At 43.3% G+C, this 17,500-nt stretch overlaps 12 protein-coding genes across 12 annotated transcripts in view; 6 read left to right on the plus strand and 6 right to left on the minus strand.

Moving 5' to 3' along the window:
* Positions 1 to 19, plus strand: part of orf279 (hypothetical protein) — an 840-nt gene extending 821 nt beyond the window's left edge. The window contains exon 1 of the mRNA in view: positions 1 to 19. This exon is cut by the window's left edge and continues 821 nt beyond it. Coding sequence (YP_009049787.1) covers positions 1 to 19 — 19 coding nt within the window.
* A 322-nt stretch (positions 20 to 341) lies between these two features.
* orf117c (hypothetical protein) lies at positions 342 to 695 on the plus strand. Its single transcript has one exon. It carries the CDS (start codon positions 342 to 344, stop codon positions 693 to 695), a length of 354 nt encoding a protein of 117 aa, YP_009049788.1.
* Positions 376 to 1,032, plus strand: nad6 (NADH dehydrogenase subunit 6). The gene has a single exon. It carries the CDS (start codon positions 376 to 378, stop codon positions 1,030 to 1,032), a length of 657 nt encoding a protein of 218 aa, YP_009049789.1.
* A 2,913-nt stretch (positions 1,033 to 3,945) lies between these two features.
* orf108d (hypothetical protein) lies at positions 3,946 to 4,272 on the minus strand. Its single transcript has one exon. The coding sequence runs from the start codon at positions 4,270 to 4,272 to the stop codon at positions 3,946 to 3,948; it is 327 nt and encodes a 108-aa protein (YP_009049790.1).
* Positions 4,273 to 4,527: 255 nt separating this feature from the next.
* orf144 (hypothetical protein) lies at positions 4,528 to 4,962 on the minus strand. The gene has a single exon. The coding sequence runs from the start codon at positions 4,960 to 4,962 to the stop codon at positions 4,528 to 4,530; it is 435 nt and encodes a 144-aa protein (YP_009049791.1).
* Positions 4,963 to 8,295: 3,333 nt separating this feature from the next.
* orf148 (hypothetical protein) lies at positions 8,296 to 8,742 on the minus strand. The gene has a single exon. The coding sequence runs from the start codon at positions 8,740 to 8,742 to the stop codon at positions 8,296 to 8,298; it is 447 nt and encodes a 148-aa protein (YP_009049792.1).
* A 4,894-nt stretch (positions 8,743 to 13,636) lies between these two features.
* Positions 13,637 to 13,939, plus strand: orf100b (hypothetical protein). Its single transcript has one exon. The coding sequence runs from the start codon at positions 13,637 to 13,639 to the stop codon at positions 13,937 to 13,939; it is 303 nt and encodes a 100-aa protein (YP_009049793.1).
* Positions 13,940 to 14,284: 345 nt separating this feature from the next.
* Positions 14,285 to 14,776, minus strand: orf163 (hypothetical protein). The gene has a single exon. The coding sequence runs from the start codon at positions 14,774 to 14,776 to the stop codon at positions 14,285 to 14,287; it is 492 nt and encodes a 163-aa protein (YP_009049794.1).
* A 90-nt stretch (positions 14,777 to 14,866) lies between these two features.
* On the minus strand, positions 14,867 to 15,175 carry orf102i (hypothetical protein). The gene has a single exon. It carries the CDS (start codon positions 15,173 to 15,175, stop codon positions 14,867 to 14,869), a length of 309 nt encoding a protein of 102 aa, YP_009049795.1.
* An 87-nt stretch (positions 15,176 to 15,262) lies between these two features.
* On the plus strand, positions 15,263 to 15,799 carry orf178 (hypothetical protein). The gene has a single exon. It carries the CDS (start codon positions 15,263 to 15,265, stop codon positions 15,797 to 15,799), a length of 537 nt encoding a protein of 178 aa, YP_009049796.1.
* orf124b (hypothetical protein) lies at positions 15,312 to 15,686 on the minus strand. Its single transcript has one exon. It carries the CDS (start codon positions 15,684 to 15,686, stop codon positions 15,312 to 15,314), a length of 375 nt encoding a protein of 124 aa, YP_009049797.1.
* A 208-nt stretch (positions 15,800 to 16,007) lies between the features above and the next one.
* orf102j (hypothetical protein) lies at positions 16,008 to 16,316 on the plus strand. The gene has a single exon. The coding sequence runs from the start codon at positions 16,008 to 16,010 to the stop codon at positions 16,314 to 16,316; it is 309 nt and encodes a 102-aa protein (YP_009049798.1).
* The last annotated feature ends 1,184 nt before the right edge of the window (positions 16,317 to 17,500 follow it).

Consider the following 17,500-nt stretch of genomic DNA (forward strand, 5'->3'; position numbering starts at 1 on the left):
CAATATTCCATTTGGGTAAATAGATACGAGATCTCGTCGTCGAAGTGACGTGAGAAATGTTTGTTATATGTGCCTGAAGCTGCTATATTTGCTTTTTTTGCTATACTTAGACGGACGAGTGGAATGGATCGGACGGGAGAGGAATGGAAAGCCAGGATCGCTTGGTAAGCAAGCAGGCACTAACTCCCAGTTTTTTCTCTTCTTTCTTTTTGATTAGAGATTTGAGATTCCGTAAGTAACTCAGTGAGTGCTTTCTAAGAAGGGCTTGGAAGAAGAAAATGAAATAGGAACAACCGCGCTGGTCGTAATTGATCGACTTTCATGCTAGTTCTTGCTCCAGCATGAAAGTTCCATTTCAGGGAAGGACGACGTACTATGATACTTTCCGTTTTGTCGAGCCCTGCTTTGGTCTCTGGTTTGATGGTTGTACGTGCAAAAAATCCGGTACATTCCGTTTTGTTTCTCATCCCAGTCTTTCGCAACACTTCAGGTTTACTTCTTTTGTTAGGTCTCGACTTCTTCGCTATGATCTTCCCAGTAGTTTATATAGGAGCTATAGCCGTTTCATTCCTATTCGTTGTTATGATGTTCCATATTCAAATAGCGGAGATTCACGAAGAAGTATTGCGCTATTTACCAGTGAGTGGCATTATTGGACTTATCTTTTGGTGGGAGATGTTCTTTATTTTAGATAATGAAAGCATTCCATTACTACCAACCCAAAGAAATACGACCTCTCTGAGATATACGGTTTATGCCGGAAAGGTACGAAGTTGGACTAATTTGGAAACATTGGGCAATTTACTTTATACCTACTATTTCGTCTGGTTTTTGGTTTCTAGTCTTATTTTATTAGTAGCCATGATTGGGGCTATAGTACTGACTATGCATAGGACTACTAAGGTGAAAAGACAGGATGTATTTCGACGAAATGCTCTGGATTCTAGGAGGACTATAATGAGGAGGACGACAGACCCGCTCACGACAATAAGGAGAAGCAGTGGTTCGAATCCACATCGTGAGCTTAAGTAAGCCTTTTTGACTACTACACTTTGTTGATGCAACGAACTCTTTCTATTCCACGAGCCCTTTCTGCTTCCGAAACGAGAGAAAGACTTGAGAAAACACACTTCTAGTCGCGTGACTTGAAGCCGCACTTCTTTCGCTAGGGGCTTCCCATTTCGAGTCTATTCTAATAGAAGTCGATGGGACAACCCCAAGTCTAGCAATTCCCCTGGATGTTCCTAAAGGGTTGAAGGGCGCTTACCGATGAGAGACTTGAACCCAAGGCTGCAAAATGAACATAACATTACCATGGCCCTAGGATAGCCCTTTTTCCTGAGTCGGCTTGGTTGGAAATGACCTCGACTAGGCTGACTTGATAGTTTCGTTTCCTGCTTCACCCACTAGGAGAGAAAGAGGGATGAGTACTACTATAGGGCAGGATTCATCCTCTAGCAATAGCTTCTTTATCATGGTATAGGGGTTCTGGCAACCAAGAGTACTCCAACTCTTACGGAAAAGTATTGGAAGTCGGATTTGAAGACTGGAAAGCTTCCTTCTACGATTCCAAACTCTGAAACGGAGTGAAAGAACCGAATCTCCGAAAGGAGCATTCAACTTCATCAGTGCGGCTAAGCTTTGAACAAGAAAAAGTATACGATACGCGCGAGAAGAAAGAGAGTGAATTAGATAGAGTTACCTACAGAAAGCCAGACGAAGGATGAGAAGGAATGGGGTAAAAAGCCACCTGGCTAAGAAAGATAAAAGCAGAAGAACAAGTGAAAAGGGCATTCGGGAGATAAGGTAAACTTTCCTTGCTTGGAAGCAGCTACAACAAAGACTGATTATGGACCTTAGATCACTAAAGGATAAGGCAGAATCTATCAAATCAAGAGAAGGCTACACTTGCGTGTTTTCGCGCTTGGCGTATGGTAGTGTTCCTACACCCCTTTCGTATCCTTGACTCGATAAAAATACCCTTCGAACTTAGATACGTAGTGAATGAGTTGAAAAACGAATAGCTTATAGTTCTTTAGACTATTAGACTCACTTCAAGTATTCCGTTCGTTGAGTGAGTATAACGAGTAAGACAACGCGATTTTCCCACAAGTATTTCCTCATTGCAGAAAGCAGATATTTATGTTTCTTCAATCTTCAAACCAAATTCAGATTTCCTCATAGGAGGGTGGGCTACTCTTTATTCATATGAATAAGGATATCTTTCCTTGCCAGCGTGAGGGAACAAGCAGAAAAACAATATACCGTTGTCGCGAAGTTGATCTTCAGGTAAGTCACATGACTCATCCTCTTAGTCGAGCATAGCTAACGCTACCATGACGCTACGCCGCGCCTGCACTTCTAGTTAGAGAACGCACTAAAAGCATACCTTATCTCAGGGGTCGAAAGCCCTACATTCTTTTTCAATTCGGATGGGCTTCCCCTTTTGTCTGGCCTTGTTTTGGCTTAAAGCAGAGCAGCGGACAAGGGAGAAAGAGAAAGGAGTAGCGCAAGCCGGCTAAGCTATTGCCATTGATAAAAGAAGTGGATTCTCAACTCCTACGATAAGAGAGAGAGGTGGGATTAGCGAATCCAAGTCGACGTTTCCAGATTTGGCAGAAGAAGCAGCGTTCATTGACAGCCAAGCGGCAACCTACTCTTCTGCTTATATAATACTTCTATCTGGTTGGTAAGGAGGGAAAGCAGCCTCGCTCAGCGCGAAATAGCGTATATAATATAGAAGTTCCACCTCTTTTTGACTCCTAGACCTAGAGTTCTCACCTAGAACAGAAGAAAGTCTCTTTAGGCACACTTCCCTATACTTCTCCTTCCTTTCCTTTTAGATCTGAGGTAGTACTAATTAATGCTTGAATTGCTCCTATTAGAAAGAGTTCCCCTCTTGGGTACGAAAGAAGGATATTCCTGGGCACATCCCTTTGATAGCTTTGTTTAGCCTCCTTTACTATGTCAATCCCTCCGTATTGGTTATGGCTTCAGCCGATCCTCTTCTTGGTACTTCACCTAGTGGCTAATTGAAAGAAGTGAAAAAAAATCATCTCAATAGGGGCCTTACTGCCGTTCCCAGCTTAAGCGTCTACACCTCTCAACAAAGTGAATCTTATGGAACCTCCGAGAGGGACTTCTCTGAGTAAAGAGATAAGTAAGGGTAAGAGTCATTCCAATTGAGTAGGTGAAGAGTCTCTTTCGAGCGAGATCCTTTACCACGCCTAACTAAATGAAAGAAAGTAAGAGAGAGAGTTGCCGCCTATTTCAACAATGAAAATAAAGGACTTCCTTATCCTAAGGCTGTCACTGAATGAATCTGGTAACTAATGCCGCCAGAGAGGCTGAGGTGAGTATCGTCGCATCGCCTCCTCCACACTTCTTTTTCTTTTTTCGGCTTGATAGCTATGAAGTTGTTATTTATGCTTTATAGCGTTGAAGTCGTTTTTCTAGCTATGAAGTCTGCTTTTTGGGCATATCTTTAAGTTTACAGCATTTCTAGCCTTTCATTTCTTTTTATTTTAGGCTTTATAGCCTTGAAGTCGTTTTGATAGCGTAGAAGTCCTTTCATGCTTGATAGCTCTAAGGCTTTTATAGCGTTGAAGTCCTTTTTCTAGCTCTAAGGCTTTTGACGCTATTCAGTCGTTTCATGCTTGATAGCTATTCAGTCGTTTTGATAGCTATTCAGTCTTTTCATGCATCAATGTCTAACAACAATGCCTATTTGTTAATGGCCTCTGGGATAATTATGTGATGCTATTAGATCCCTATCAAAGGCGAAATTAATATCTCTATGTGTATGAATTATTCCCTATAGATTAACACTAATTGGTATATACTTTTAGTGTAAGGCAGGTGTTTTTCTCGGTGGATGGATGGGATAAATGCCTATATTGCTTTATAATGTTATTGTTATGTTGATGTTATATTAAAGAATGAAATCTAAAAAAGTTGCTTAGTCCAATTCTTTAGAATTGTCTTTCTCATACTGTGTAAACGAACTTCAAGTCTGAATTGTGTACTGTACTCAACAGGAAGCGAGCTAGTCATACGAGCCAGGGAGCTAGTCAGCTTGCTGTAGTTGCTACGGTAAACTGGAGTGAAACGAGTTGGCAGTAGAGACCATAGGAAGGAGCCACACCTGCGATCTTTCATCAAAGGAGCATGCGTTCTAATGAGGGAATCAAGATGCTCAACCAGAGTAGATAGGCGAACAGCAGGAAACTCAGATTGTACACTATTTACGACACTACCAAGTGTATACACCATGATAACCTCCAATGAATATTGATTCAAAGCATTTTGAAACTCACATTTATTTTATCCTGGGAGTTTTGTTTTGATATAAACATTTTCTAAATGATTTCGGAACATTACTCATAGGAATAACCTATTTTTATATATTTTTTCTAAAAAATAACAAAGGGAGATCCTATAAGAGAGCTTACAGAACAGGCACTACATTTCAAATATAACTAACAATTGGCTAAAATAAACTCATTCTTATTCTTCTCTCCTGTTCCTTCAATTTTCTCCCTGTGCTCCTCTTATTATTCCTCCTGTTGAGTTGCCTTCACTTCCGTTACCTCGGTGTTTTAATGTCATTTCTCTCGCAAGAGAGTTCTGCTCTTCCCGTAGGGCTTTGAGTCTGAGCTCTGCTTCCCTGAGTGGAGTGTCTGTTGGAAGTTTTTTCCAGAACCTTATAAGGAGTTCCTTGCGCTCCTGTATAAATTTTTCTTCTTTCTCTATTTCAGAGAAAAGTTGGTGTAGTCTGAATTCTCCAGCCATTGTTTGTTTTAGAAATCTCTTTGAGTGTAAGGATTGATTTATTATCGAAAGAAGAGTTTTCTGGCAAATGGCAGTTCTTGTTGATTCTCTATTTATACTGTGGATAGTCTCTTTTTTAGAGCGAGCGCGAATTGGATGATTCAACAAACAATTCATCAGTTGTTGAATCATGCCATTTTGCTGATTCAACTTTCTTCCTTCTCAGGTATATTCTAATATCACTCTTTCAGTGTTTCAAAAATGCTTCAGCTGAGGAATCATGCTATTTACATGATTCAACTTACTCTTCTCAGGAAGCTCCTAATCTCACTGGCAGTTGAATCATGTCATTTAGGTGATTGATTCCACTTACATCAGTGTATGTAATACGAATACTAACATCACAGGAAGGAAGTTTGACTATTTTGTAGGGCTGCTCTCTTCTGCGTCGACTGCTATGTGCTAAAGGCTGCGGAATAAGAGCGGTAAGGCTTTCTGGATTCAACCCATCTTTTCTGGGCCTTGAATATTAAGCCCAATCTGTGGTTTTGTCATACAATAAGATCCAATTTGTTTGGACTCGTTAGGTTTGGCCCATTACCTTGAGTTAGGCCGAACGTGTACACCTTTTGTCATGAAGATGTGATCTTATCCACCGATGGGTCCAGGCCTCATGCTTCGAGTTGAGGCAATCCAGAGACAAGAACGATTTGGTTCCAGAGGTCATGCTTTGTCTTTGCCAAGTTGAATAAAGCAGTTCGACTGCACGCAGATTGGGTTTTTAGGTGAGTTCCGTGCATCCAATCCATTTGTAGCAGAATTTCCACATATATAGGGGTAAGACTCGGATTAGAGATTATATAGAAGCACCCCCAACCCCCTTCTTTTTCCTTCCTTCGAGTAGGTCCGCTCACTGGAAAGTTAGGTCAACAGAAAAGTTCCATCCTCCAAGGAATATCGTAGAACAGCCGAAAAGCGATGACATTCCTTGTGGCAAGAGTCGACCTCTAGGGTATCGAGGAAGGTTGGAGAATATAGGTTACAGAGTTCATCAGTCCAAGTCTCAGAAGAGAGACTCCTGCGCCATCCATTCTTCCAGTATGAACCAGTTAAAGAGCATACATCGTAGAAGACGGAACTAACTTTTCCCCTTCCAACGAGTCAAGTGGCCCAAGGGCCCCCTTTCTTTGCCCCTTGGTTCGCTAGCTGACTTGCCAGCGCTTGGATTCTCGAACTCTAAGAGCGGATTTCAGGAATTTGTTCACATCCGATTCGATGGCATCTGTCCGCTTTCTACCCTTTGCAAGCGTGCTACTGACTCGATGGACAAAGTCAAGGAACTGCTTTGCCTCGTCATTGACTTGGATCACATCATCCTGAACTTTTGATCCTATGTCGTCCAGCTTTCTTGGTGCTGTGGGTCTCAGTCTTCTAATGTCAGCTCTCTGGCAGGCCAATCGATCTCTGCTTGATTGGCCCTAACTGCATGATCGATCTGACGAAGATTCCCATGTAGATCTATGAAAAGCCGAACCAAATGGGAATCCTAGGTATAGGCAAGGGTGGGAGGGATGAGAGAGCAAGCTGGCGTGGGGGGCAAAGGCAAGAACATCCGAGCAAAGCAAGCCCGGCAGGGTATGATGAAAAGCTCTCACCAGGATTGTCTTTCCAGATCGATTGATCAACATTTCCCTCACTCTTTGCCTCAACCATTCATTCCAGTGATCTTTGCAATCAATCTCTCCCACCCTTTCTTTGAACTAAGAATTTGATCCAGCATTTTCGAACCAGGAAAAATCTCTTTCCATCTAACAGAATCAATGCGACTTTTTAAACGTTCCCAATATCCGGAGAAAGATGAATAAAACCTATTAGGAATTAGACTCCATACTGACGTATTATATATCAAGAATCTATTACACGACCTGCGGGAATCGGTACTTCCGTTCAGTAAGGGAATACAAGTCTTTCTGGGAGTTTTTTGAATCTGAATCTTACTCTTCCCAACTCAAGCAAAGCGCCCCCACACCTCTTCTTATCTCGCAAGCTCCATTGCGGCTTCAGCCTGCTGCTTATCCCTCCTGCTCTACCGCAACAGCTGCAATAGAAAGCTCCTATTCAGGCTCCCTCGGCTTTTCAACAATCTATTCAATATCATCAGACACCTCAGAGGAACTACAAAGTTTTAGTCCCTTATGACTACACCTCGACTGTCTTTGATAGAGATTTCCCTCCTAAGGGGATAAGCCAGGATAGACTACCCGCTCTTAGACGGGAATAGAAAGAGAAAGCTAGTCTCTGACCCTGTCTCTGGTATGTATATGCTTTTCTCATCTCGGTGAGCCCAAACCCCTTATTCTCAAGTATTCCCGCTGCTGGTGGAGAAAGTCCTCTTACCGCTGCTGGTGGGTGAGAACCCTTTCTTTCCTTCTTTACCCCGAACCCGCTCCTACTCCTACTCTAGGGCTTGATCGACCCAACCACCTCTTTCGGGCGCTGTTAAGCCTTGTTCCACTGGAACCTTTTGTTTTGGGCGAGAAACCTCTCTTCTATTCGCTGGGGCCGTGCCCAAACTCCCTACTCTCTGGGTCGATGTAGATGTAATTGAGTAACGGGAAGAGATAGAGATTAAAGATTCAATCTTTCCAACCCCCCGGAAAAAAGCATATGCTTAACACATTCGACTTTTTTCCTAGCGCATCAGCAACTGTAGCAGCTCCTGTTCCTGCTGAAGCTCTATCTGCTGCTGCTGCAAAAGTTCTTGTAGCTGTTCCTGCTAAACCAGCAGCTGCTTCTGCGAATCAGTTACCCCCTAGCTCCAATCATTCCTAACGAAGCTCTTTCCCCTGGTCTTAAACCACCGGCTTCCACTCCTAACGACTGGCGCTTAACCCCTTTCTAATAAAAAGACTCTTCTCTCTCCAAAAAGCGTAACCTACACGGGACAGTCAAAGGGAGAGGTAAACTGTAACCTATAACCCGAATCCCCTAAAAACCCGTATTCTACCCGCATTCTACACTCCGTCACCGGGTCTTAACCCTGAGGCTAAAGCCCTTACCTCTCTTACCGATTGGGCATTGCTTGTTTTCTATTCATATCGTAGCGTCGGGGAATCGTCACTTACTCTTACTGAGATGAGACTGCACCGATTGTTCATTCCTTACAAGGCGCCAAGGACTCTTTCTCTTCCGAATGCTGACGACCCGGAGCAAAAAAAGGTTTAGAATCCCCTTAAGCTGTCTCTGGAATTTAGCTCTTAGTCCTCTTTTGGGGCATTCATCCCTTTTTAGGCATTAGAAAGACTCTTAATTCCACCCCGAATCTCCACACAAAAAGGAGATTCGGCCTAACGCTTTCACGATTCATATCCTTTAGCCTGCGCATTCGTCACAGCATTCATTCTTTTATACTCCACTTGGGGCTAAAGTACGTGAAGCCATTTCTGCCCAAGATTGAAAGTCAAAATGCAAAATGGGTAGATACCCCGGGAATTTGGGTATCAAGGCATTTTCCTTAATGGAAGGCTACTTCATAATGCAATTCGGTATCTCCATATAGCTGTAAAATAACGTTTTTCGAGAAAGTGCGGAGCAAAGTAGTAAATACTTTGAGTCTTCGGAGTGAAATAAGTAGGAGCGTAGCCTTTGAATCCAAAATTCCTCGCACGCTTGGTTGCAAAGGGCTATAGTCAGAGAGAGGGTGTGGACTTCAATGAAGTATTCTCTCCTGTTGTGAAAGACAGCTCTATTCGCGTCTTGCTTGCCATGGTTGCACTCTTTCGATCGGTGCGATAGGAAGAGGTAGTCAGAAACTCTTTCTCTGCTTTGAATAGAAAAATCCTTTACCCGGACCAGGTATTCAGTGTCTGGTTCGATAGGACCAGGAAAAAGAATATAAATCAAAGTAGCAGCAATCAAGATAGCAGGCAAAGTCCTATCCCCGAATTCCACTCCGGGTGGGAAGAAAGTCATTGCTAGCTCTTTGAACGAAGACGTTCTTGGGCCGCAGGAAGAGCATCTCTCTCTGTCTATTGGTTCACCTTTAGATCTTCGTATAGATCGTCGAGAAGATGCCTACCTATTGTTATGCCTTTGGATTCGAGATGATGGTATATAGGAACCTCGTGTCATCAAACGACTCTGCCTGCTGCTTCATCATTGATTTTCCCCCATAGATTGTTGGACGTGATTCTGGGTCTTTTCTTTTCTAGGTTTTCCCCTCTCTACCTAGGACGCATTTACTGGCTAAGCTCACAGGCTAGGGGCCTATCCAAGGCAAGATCCTGCTGTGGTGTAATCAATAGCTTATGATTCTCATTTTACTCAGCGTTAGAGGATCTAGAGTTCCAGTCTTTCTATTTATATCCCGCCAGTCATAATCAAAGACTTTTTCCCTTCTATTCCTTTGCGAACCAGTAACAAAGTGCTTGGTATTGTCCCTGCATGTGGTGTGGTGTTTTCCCCTCCCTGTAGAATATGCGTAGGAGGACCTACTATAATGGATTCTCCTCCTGAAGTCAGAGTATCAAGATCTTTTCCTCACCTCGTCCCGCTATTCCGCTTTCTTTTCTCTATGTGGTATGTGGTGTCTTCATTCCCCGTAGCTGTATTAGTAGTCCCCGGTAATAGGAGTCTTTCCCCAAGGAAGGAAGCCTTTTAAATCTCCTTCAAGCAAGTAAAAGCTAGCAGTCGTAGGGTAAGCCCTTTTGTCAGCCGTTGAGCAAGTGAGTTCTTTTTAGCCAGTTCGGAAAAGAAAGTGCCATTCCATCTGCCTTCGAGCTCAGCTAATCCCCAGCCCCTTCTGTTGCAGTTGCAGTAAAAGGGGAATCCATTAGATCAGGAAAGCAAGATGCATTTTCCTAAGAAGAGAATCAAGCGACTTCTGGACTTTCTGTGGCTAGCCCCTCTATCGATTGTGAGTTCCCAGACATGGGGAGTTCTCTTTCTCCAGTTTGAGATCCAGCTGGCTAGTTTGAAAGTGTTTACTTTACAGAGGGTAATCTAGTAGCAGTACCGGTCCCGATGGTGATCTCTTTTTGGGGTCCAGGCCGGTACTTTTCCCATCCTGTGATCAAGGCTGTGATAAAAGCCTGTTTTGTAAAGCCAGTTAAAGGCCAGCAAATGAAATCTCTGAGTCTAAGGAAATTTCTTTTACTTTACACCGGTGTGAGACCCTCCTTTTCTTTTCCTTCCTTGTGCGAACGACTGGACTCAATTTTCTAAAACCAGTAAAGATATTTGCAATTCTCTTCTCAATGTCGTGCCAGCTGAGGGAATAGTTTACAGGCAAGAAATACAAGTATAATAATTTCATCCAAGAGTCCGGAAGTTTCTAGTGCTTTATTCTTATCGGTTAGCTGCCAGTTCTATTCCTGCCAACTCCTTGTTTCCTTTTAGCAGTAACGGGGAATTATGAACTGTGACTGATTCACCTAAGGCCATAGCTAATCTGATCTTTCTTATCTGACGCTATTCCTGTGCAAGAGAGCCTTGTATGGTCTAACGTCTTGGTGCTTTGGAGAATAGATTCATTTCACCGATGCTTCGATCACTTCTCGCCCGGGACTTCTTCCTTGAGATCTATCTCTGGAGAAGCTTACCTATCTTATAGTTATGACACTGGCTACTCAAAAGCCTTCGCCTATAGCTTCTACTTCTACAACTATAATTGGGTTATCCTAATCACCACCTCCCTTCCTGTCTATCTCCTTCGGTCAGGTAGTTCTAGCTCTTTCTTTGAAAAGAAAAGATGGTTCCATGGATCGGGTTTCTTTCAGGTAGTGAAGCACTAAGAAACTCTTTTAGCATGCCTTTTTGAATCAGTTTAGGTAAAGCATTCCCGAAGTTCAGAGATTGGAAAGAAGGCGTAGGCAGGAATAGAACTTTTATATGATAATCCCAAGGGCCGGTTGAAAGCAAAAACACTCCCGGAAGAGGAAAAGAACCACTCTATCAAGTTCTCAGTCAAGTACGGTAGCAACTGAAGTCTCTGCCTTTCACTCTGACTTGCCATTCATCGTTTACTCTTCCTTGCGCTGCGGCGGGAGAGGTAATTGATAAGGAGTTCCAACCATTATTTCGGATGAATAGGCGTGTGCTGGTTCTTTGCCTAATTAAACTTTCACCTGGGCTAAAGGACTAAACCCCACATCGTCTTCCTACTGCCAAGTCAAAGCTAAGACCGCTTATGCGAAGCTGGAATCTAGTTCCAGCGGAAGACTCCACTGGGCGGGGACTTTTCCCGGGGAAGCTTTTCAAAGAGCGGATTCTCGGCTTTCCTCAGGAATGAAGTAGAGTTTCAATAATTGCTTTCAGGTAAGCAGGGAAGGAAGACCTTACTCTGACTATGCCGGAAATCAAAGGAGTAGCTAAGGAAAGCTGCTTCGACGAAAGAAGAAACTTCATTGCTTGTTCTTCACTCTTCTTTCCCGCTTGAATATTCCACTTTTTTCTTCTGCCTTAGATTAATACCTTTCTTTAAGTATACACCTTCCTTATCCTTAGAGGAGTCCTGATATGGTCAATTTCCTTTCAAAGCTGAATTCAAGTCTAGTCGACCCTTGAGTGATGCAAGCTTGATAAAGACGCGGAGTTCCACTCTTCAACCTTCTTTCTTTAGGTTCGATGAAGAGAGAGGATGGACTGAGCCCGCTAGCGCGAAAGCGCCCTTCCTTTTCTTGCTGGACTCTACCTATCTTGGTCTGATTCCTTCAACCGGGCTGAATGAAGAAGAGTCAGTCTGATGACGGAGAGGGGAAAGCAAACTCCTGGTAGTCCTTTCCTTATGGTTGCCGTTTAGGAGCTAGTATTCATTCGCAAAGGCATACGCTATACTTAAGAGACTGGCCGAGGGTGGATGTAATTCAGCTCGACGGAGAGTAATTCTGCTACTTCCTCCTTGACACTCAAAGTCTGCCCCCTCTTCATCTTCCGAGTCATGCCCGGAATGAGTACTTTACCCTTTAGATCTATCCAAAGCAAAAGAGTTCAGCTGTCTAAGATGACTAATAGAAGCTCAATCGAACAGACCTTGCCTAATAGACTGGAATGGGGTTAGCCAAAACAGGCGAAAGAGATCAACGAGCTGTAGATATTAGACAAGAAATGTGCTTTGCAGGCATACTCTATCATCTAAGTGCCCACCCAGCCTGTTCAGTTTCAGCCAAGAAAGCTGCATCGAATTTTTGATAGAGTTTGATCCTTCTCTTCCCACTAAGGCCAATCCACAGCTGCTGAGGAGATTGGACTTGACTTACTTTCTACTTCCTCTGAGATTGTATGATATGCGTGATAAGGAAATTACCAAGAGATGAAGAGTAACCAACCCCAACCGAAAGAGGAAACGAGTGAAACCGCTTTCCCGAGGGACAAGAGAACATCGTCTGAGCCCTTAGATATGTTATTTGATGATAGAGATTTTGAACGAACCGAAACCAACAACCCTATGTATATTATATATATATTATGTATATGTAGAAAAGAGAGCTCCGTGACTTCCGGGCTTAGCTCTTTTCCGGTGCAGATGAATAAACCGGTTTGGTCTTGCTGCTCCGGGGAAAGAAGTTGAATTTGCTAAAGAAGAAGATTCCCGCTCGAGAGAAATTCTTTTTATTGCGTTCCCGGCTCTCGGCTCTCTCTTTCCCTTTATCCCGTGCCTGGGGAATATATGAATGTTTTTTACTACGATTTCCGGGTGGGAAGAAAGTGATTGCCAGCTCTTTGAACGAATAGGCTGCTAGAATAAGTTGTTTGAGAATAGGTTGTTCAAGCATATCCTTCTCTCTAATAAGATAAATTAGTTAACTACCTGTCCTCCAAGAAGCGTCATCTCTTGGGCGCTTTGTTTCCCTTTTTTTCCAAGTCATAAACTACATAGATCTGAGACTTTCCTTCCATTCAGCTCTCTAACTAAAGGAATGAATCTCCTTAGCTTTTGGAGATTCAGAGGCTTGGGTTACCTGGAAAGTCATCAAATTCCCTACCCTACGCCTGAAACTAGGCTTACTAGCATCTTCCTCTCTAGGATCGGAACCGGGCAATAGCACATGAGCTGGTCCTTCCTTTGTTTATCACCTCAACGCATATCTAGTACTGAACCCGGGAACTACCTACGCTGGAAACCTTTTAATGGAGGATGGGGAAGCGGTTAGCCAGGTACTATCAACAACCATACTTGATCCCTATCGAATACGGGTAACTTCCTCCAATGCTTAAGCTATCGAAAGATAAGGTTAGGGGTATAATAAGCCCATTGAGTAAGGTAAGCCTAGGGCAATTCTCCTTTAAATAAGCCCCGTATCGCCTGCATATACGATCAGGCAATGCATCCCTTACTATACGCATTTATCCTAGTCCCCAAAGGAAGAGCATAACATCACTATAGGATTGCTCGCTTCTCAATTGCCTGGGGTCATCTTGCTTCCTTGCCTTCGAACTCGAGTATTGGGGATTAAAGTGGGATTACCTGCTTTCGAAAGAAAGAAGGCTTGCTACGCGTACTATTATAAAATAAGGCTAGGGTTTCGGGTACGACAACATTACCTGGTTGTCCGAAAAGAAGAAGATGCTCATGCAAACGAGAAAGAAAAGAAGGTAGGCCTGCCTACGCGGTGATCCTATCTATAGTTTGGAAATCCCCTGGGCTCTGAGGAAAGAATTGCAGAAAATGGGGGTAAGCTAAGGCGGCCCATTCACTGCAGGACTTCGCCGGATTCTTGCTCTCCATGATAAAAAACTTGCTGAAATCGAGCAGGTTTGAATTGGTGCATATCCAACCAAGAGTACCTTATTGAAAGCTTTTCCATCAGTAGGATCAACTTCTACAGTTGCATGATGGGAAGTTTCCCCCCCTTTTTTTCTTGTTTCGATGGGACTCCTTCTATCGAGTTCGTTTACTCGGACTTATATAACGATCAACTTCTACATGGAGGAAAGGGCGAGGGCACCACATCTCATCGTAACCAAAAAATTCCATTCATTCGAGTTTCTTTTGTTTCTTTTTAGTAGGGTTATCATCGAAAGTGGAACCGGATCGAGTCTACTGGGCGGCCAAGCTATTCCATCAATGCATCATATCATAAAAATGGGAAATGCCCGTTTTCATGATATGTATTTTTATGTTTTGATTAATGCTTTCGTAGTGAATGTTCCCTTTGATCCGATCCTGTGACAAAGGCAAGCCCGTCACAAAGGCTCTTAAAGAGAGCTTCTCTTCGTACGTAACAGATGCTTGCTCTATAGAGAGGCAGATTCACAAGCAAAGTTACGTGAAAAGCGTCTTCTTGTTTTTTTATAGATACCCGACCCGAGACCTAACCTTCTGTTGGGATTTCCGCGCTTATAATAGGATTTGGGATTTGATCTTTCCATTCTTGCTGATGGGATTCCTCCCCCAGAGAGGTAACCATCCCCGGTCTTCTAATCACTAGTCTTGTTGTAAGCCCCTCTCATCCCCCTCATGTGGGGGAGAACAGATCCCCTTCCCCGGGGCCTAGAAAATCATTCAAGAATATCATTATAAATGGTTGCGAATTGAAAGCGCTTTTTCTATAGAAAGAAAGTCCCCCTTATCGCACGTAAGGAATCGAAGTAGGTTATGCTCTTTCATCGATATTGGCTTGATGTTACGTGTACCCAGCCGTGGGCGCAAGATCAAAAAGAAAGCAGGTAGCGGGTACCTAAATAAAGAACTGCGCTTGGAAGCCTCAGAGGCAGAAGGAAGGTGAATGCTAGTGTTATGGACAGAAGGTGCTGATGGAAAGGATAGAATGCACGTGGGGCAAGTAAAACTTGCTCGGATGCTCGAGCTGCTAGCTCTGATGGGGCTAGAAGTGGCATTAGCTTCATCGCGAAAAACTATATTCCTTCGACTCGACCTCCTCAATAGAGGGAAAGACCTATCTATATAGAGAGAAGTTCCCGTATCAGGAAGTAAACTCATCAGTAAGAACTCTACTTCAAGGGCTTCCTTGGAATGAACAGATATTGATCCAGACGTTGTTTTCATGGGCTTTTAAAGCCGGTTGGCTTACCCCACTTTCATTCTTTTATAGAACAAACGGAAAGCCAAATACCAATAGTTGTTGCGGCGAATCATTCACTGAAACAGAGATGCCAAAGGAAAAGAGCACTGGGTGGAAAAGTGCATTTGTATCACACTCCCCATACTCCATAGGCAGTGAACAACTGACGCTTTTGTCCTCTCCCCTTTCTCATATAAATATCCCCTTATAGGGTATACCATGTAACCAACTGAACGCGCTTTTATCAATTCTTCAGTGAAATAGACACCTATGAATCTACCTCTTGGGAAAGACAATAATTCGTTTCGCTCATCTTTATAGGGTAATAATGGTATATTTATATTATTCGGACAAAATACAAAAGCCTCAATAATACCAAACATATTCTCTCAATCCCCAGTCAACTTATTATGCCAGACTCCTTGACCAGAAGAGAATATACCAGTATTCATGATATAAGGATATAAACTATGATAGTGGCAAAGATTACCACCGTACGTGTCTTGCTCGCACTTGCAGCTAGCAAGTCTTGGAAGCTTTGGCAGATAGATGTGAAGAACGCCTTCTTGCGTGGAGAATTGCATCGAGAAATATACATGGAGCAGCCACGAGGGTTTGAGAGTAAAGCTCACCCTGACTACGTCTGTAAGTTAAGAAAAGCTCTTTATGGGTTAAAGCAAGCACCAAGAGCGTGGTATGGCAAGATAGCAGAGTTTCTAGTACAAAGTGGATATTTAGTGGCTCCAGGAGACTACGTAGAAGAAATCCGTCAAACAAAACAAAATTTAGCAGTCCGCTTCCGCTTGGAGAACTTAAGCATTTTCTCGGCCTTGAGGTGGATCGCACGAAGGAAGGCCTGTTCTTGTGCCAGCAAAAGTATGCGAAAGACTTCATACAGAAGTATGGGATGTAGGAGTGCAAGCCTATCTCAACCCCAATGGAGGAACATGCCAAATTGTGTGCAGCAGAAGGAAAAGATTTGGAAGATACCACTATATATAGTATAGACAATTAGTTGGGAGTTTGATTTACCTAACGCTGACAAGGCCCGACATCGCATATGCAGTTGGAGTGGTTAGTCGATTCATGCAGAATCCAAAGAAACCTCACTTGGAAGCAGTTCCACGCCACGAATATTGAGGTACATGAAAGGAACACTTGACTACGGTCTCCTATACAAGAAAGGAGAACTGTGGTTGATAGTTGGTTATTGCGATGCGGACTATGCTGGTGATCATGAAACTCGTCGATCAACTACCTTCTGACTTAATTCAGTCTTTTCTCTCCCTATGGTCTCGCTGCTACCGCGCAACTGAACTATCCTTATCAGTCTCGTGGCTCTGCACCTCTCCTCTACAGCCGCTAACGCTCCCGGTTGACTCCTGCTGGACAATTTCGAGTACAATCCAAGTTCCCGCTAAAAAAATGTTGAGTTTACGACACAGATGTCAAATATCTACGAGCAGCCTCGTCTTCTTATTTTATTTAGAAAATAGAAAAAAAGGAAAAGAAATAAGTGAATAGATTATTGCCAACCTCTGCACTAACCGATTCCGATCAATCAATGTTCCCCTGCCTTCCACGTTGCAGTCGACCTTGAACCACCAAGCAATGGAACGTTACCGAGATTTTGAACAGGTGATCACGGTAGTTGAAATGCCAACCTAACATGAAAGGTAAGAAAAAGAGTTAGCGGCATAAGACTCAGCTCGTAATGAAGTTGAATGATACCTGGTAACAAGGTATCATTTTTGTTCCAGCTTGACTTAGGAATTCCTGTGATCTTCAACTATACGGTACCAGCTGCAGTTCACGCAGCAGCAATGAAAGCATAGGAATAAGAAGTCTCAGCTCAAGCTTCAAAGGATCCATCAGCAGCAGCTCAAGTTTCAATCTTTCTTCCTAACCAAAGCAGTCCTTCTATCTTTGGGAGCTATTCAAATCATGTATGCATGTATTTAAGTGTTCCTTACTTTACTATTCTTGCTAGTTTTTTATAGCCTTAGTTACGAAATCAATTCATTCATCCCAAGCCTACTACTCTCGCTCCGTGCCCAACCACCGCTTATCCGAGCTACAAGAAAGAGGCGGACTATCATCCGACATCAATTTCTTGCCCCACGGGCCGATTCTTCGAAGGGCTAGAACGCGGAGGAAGAGAAGGCGATAGCAGCGAAGCATGTCCAGCCTGCGGTTGAAAAGGCGCTTGTTCTGACTTCAGTATCTGCCCGGGGGGTCTAGAGGAAACCACTCTTCCGGTCGAGTATAAAGCAGCCTTATGGAATCCCCATCAGATGAGCACCTAGTGATGACCGACTATCCACCTCAGGTGTGTAATCGACATGAAATTCTGTCTGATCGGCAGATTCAGAAAGGCCTTTGCATATCTTCCTAAGTGGGTGTGCACCTCAAGAAAGAGGGGCTTTAGCCTTACAACAAGCTTGACTTCAAAGGCTTGAAAGAGTTTGATCTATGATACGCTTGAACTATCAGTCATCGAAAGCCGTGACGGAAGAACTCCGTCTTTCTTCTCTAAGCAAAGCCGCAAAGAAACTGAAACAAATAAAGAACAAGGATTTCATCCAAGGTGCCAGCACAAGAAGAGATTGATTTCTCTTAGCCGCTAAAAGCGGATTGATCTCTTCCCCACTTGCCACCGTAACCGTCAAGACTCTATCTTAAAAGCTGCCTTCTTTTTTTTATCAGAG

Source organism: Capsicum annuum, mitochondrion (genome assembly GCF_002878395.1).
Source record: "Capsicum annuum cultivar Jeju mitochondrion, complete genome".
NCBI classification, from domain to species: domain Eukaryota; kingdom Viridiplantae; phylum Streptophyta; class Magnoliopsida; order Solanales; family Solanaceae; genus Capsicum; species Capsicum annuum.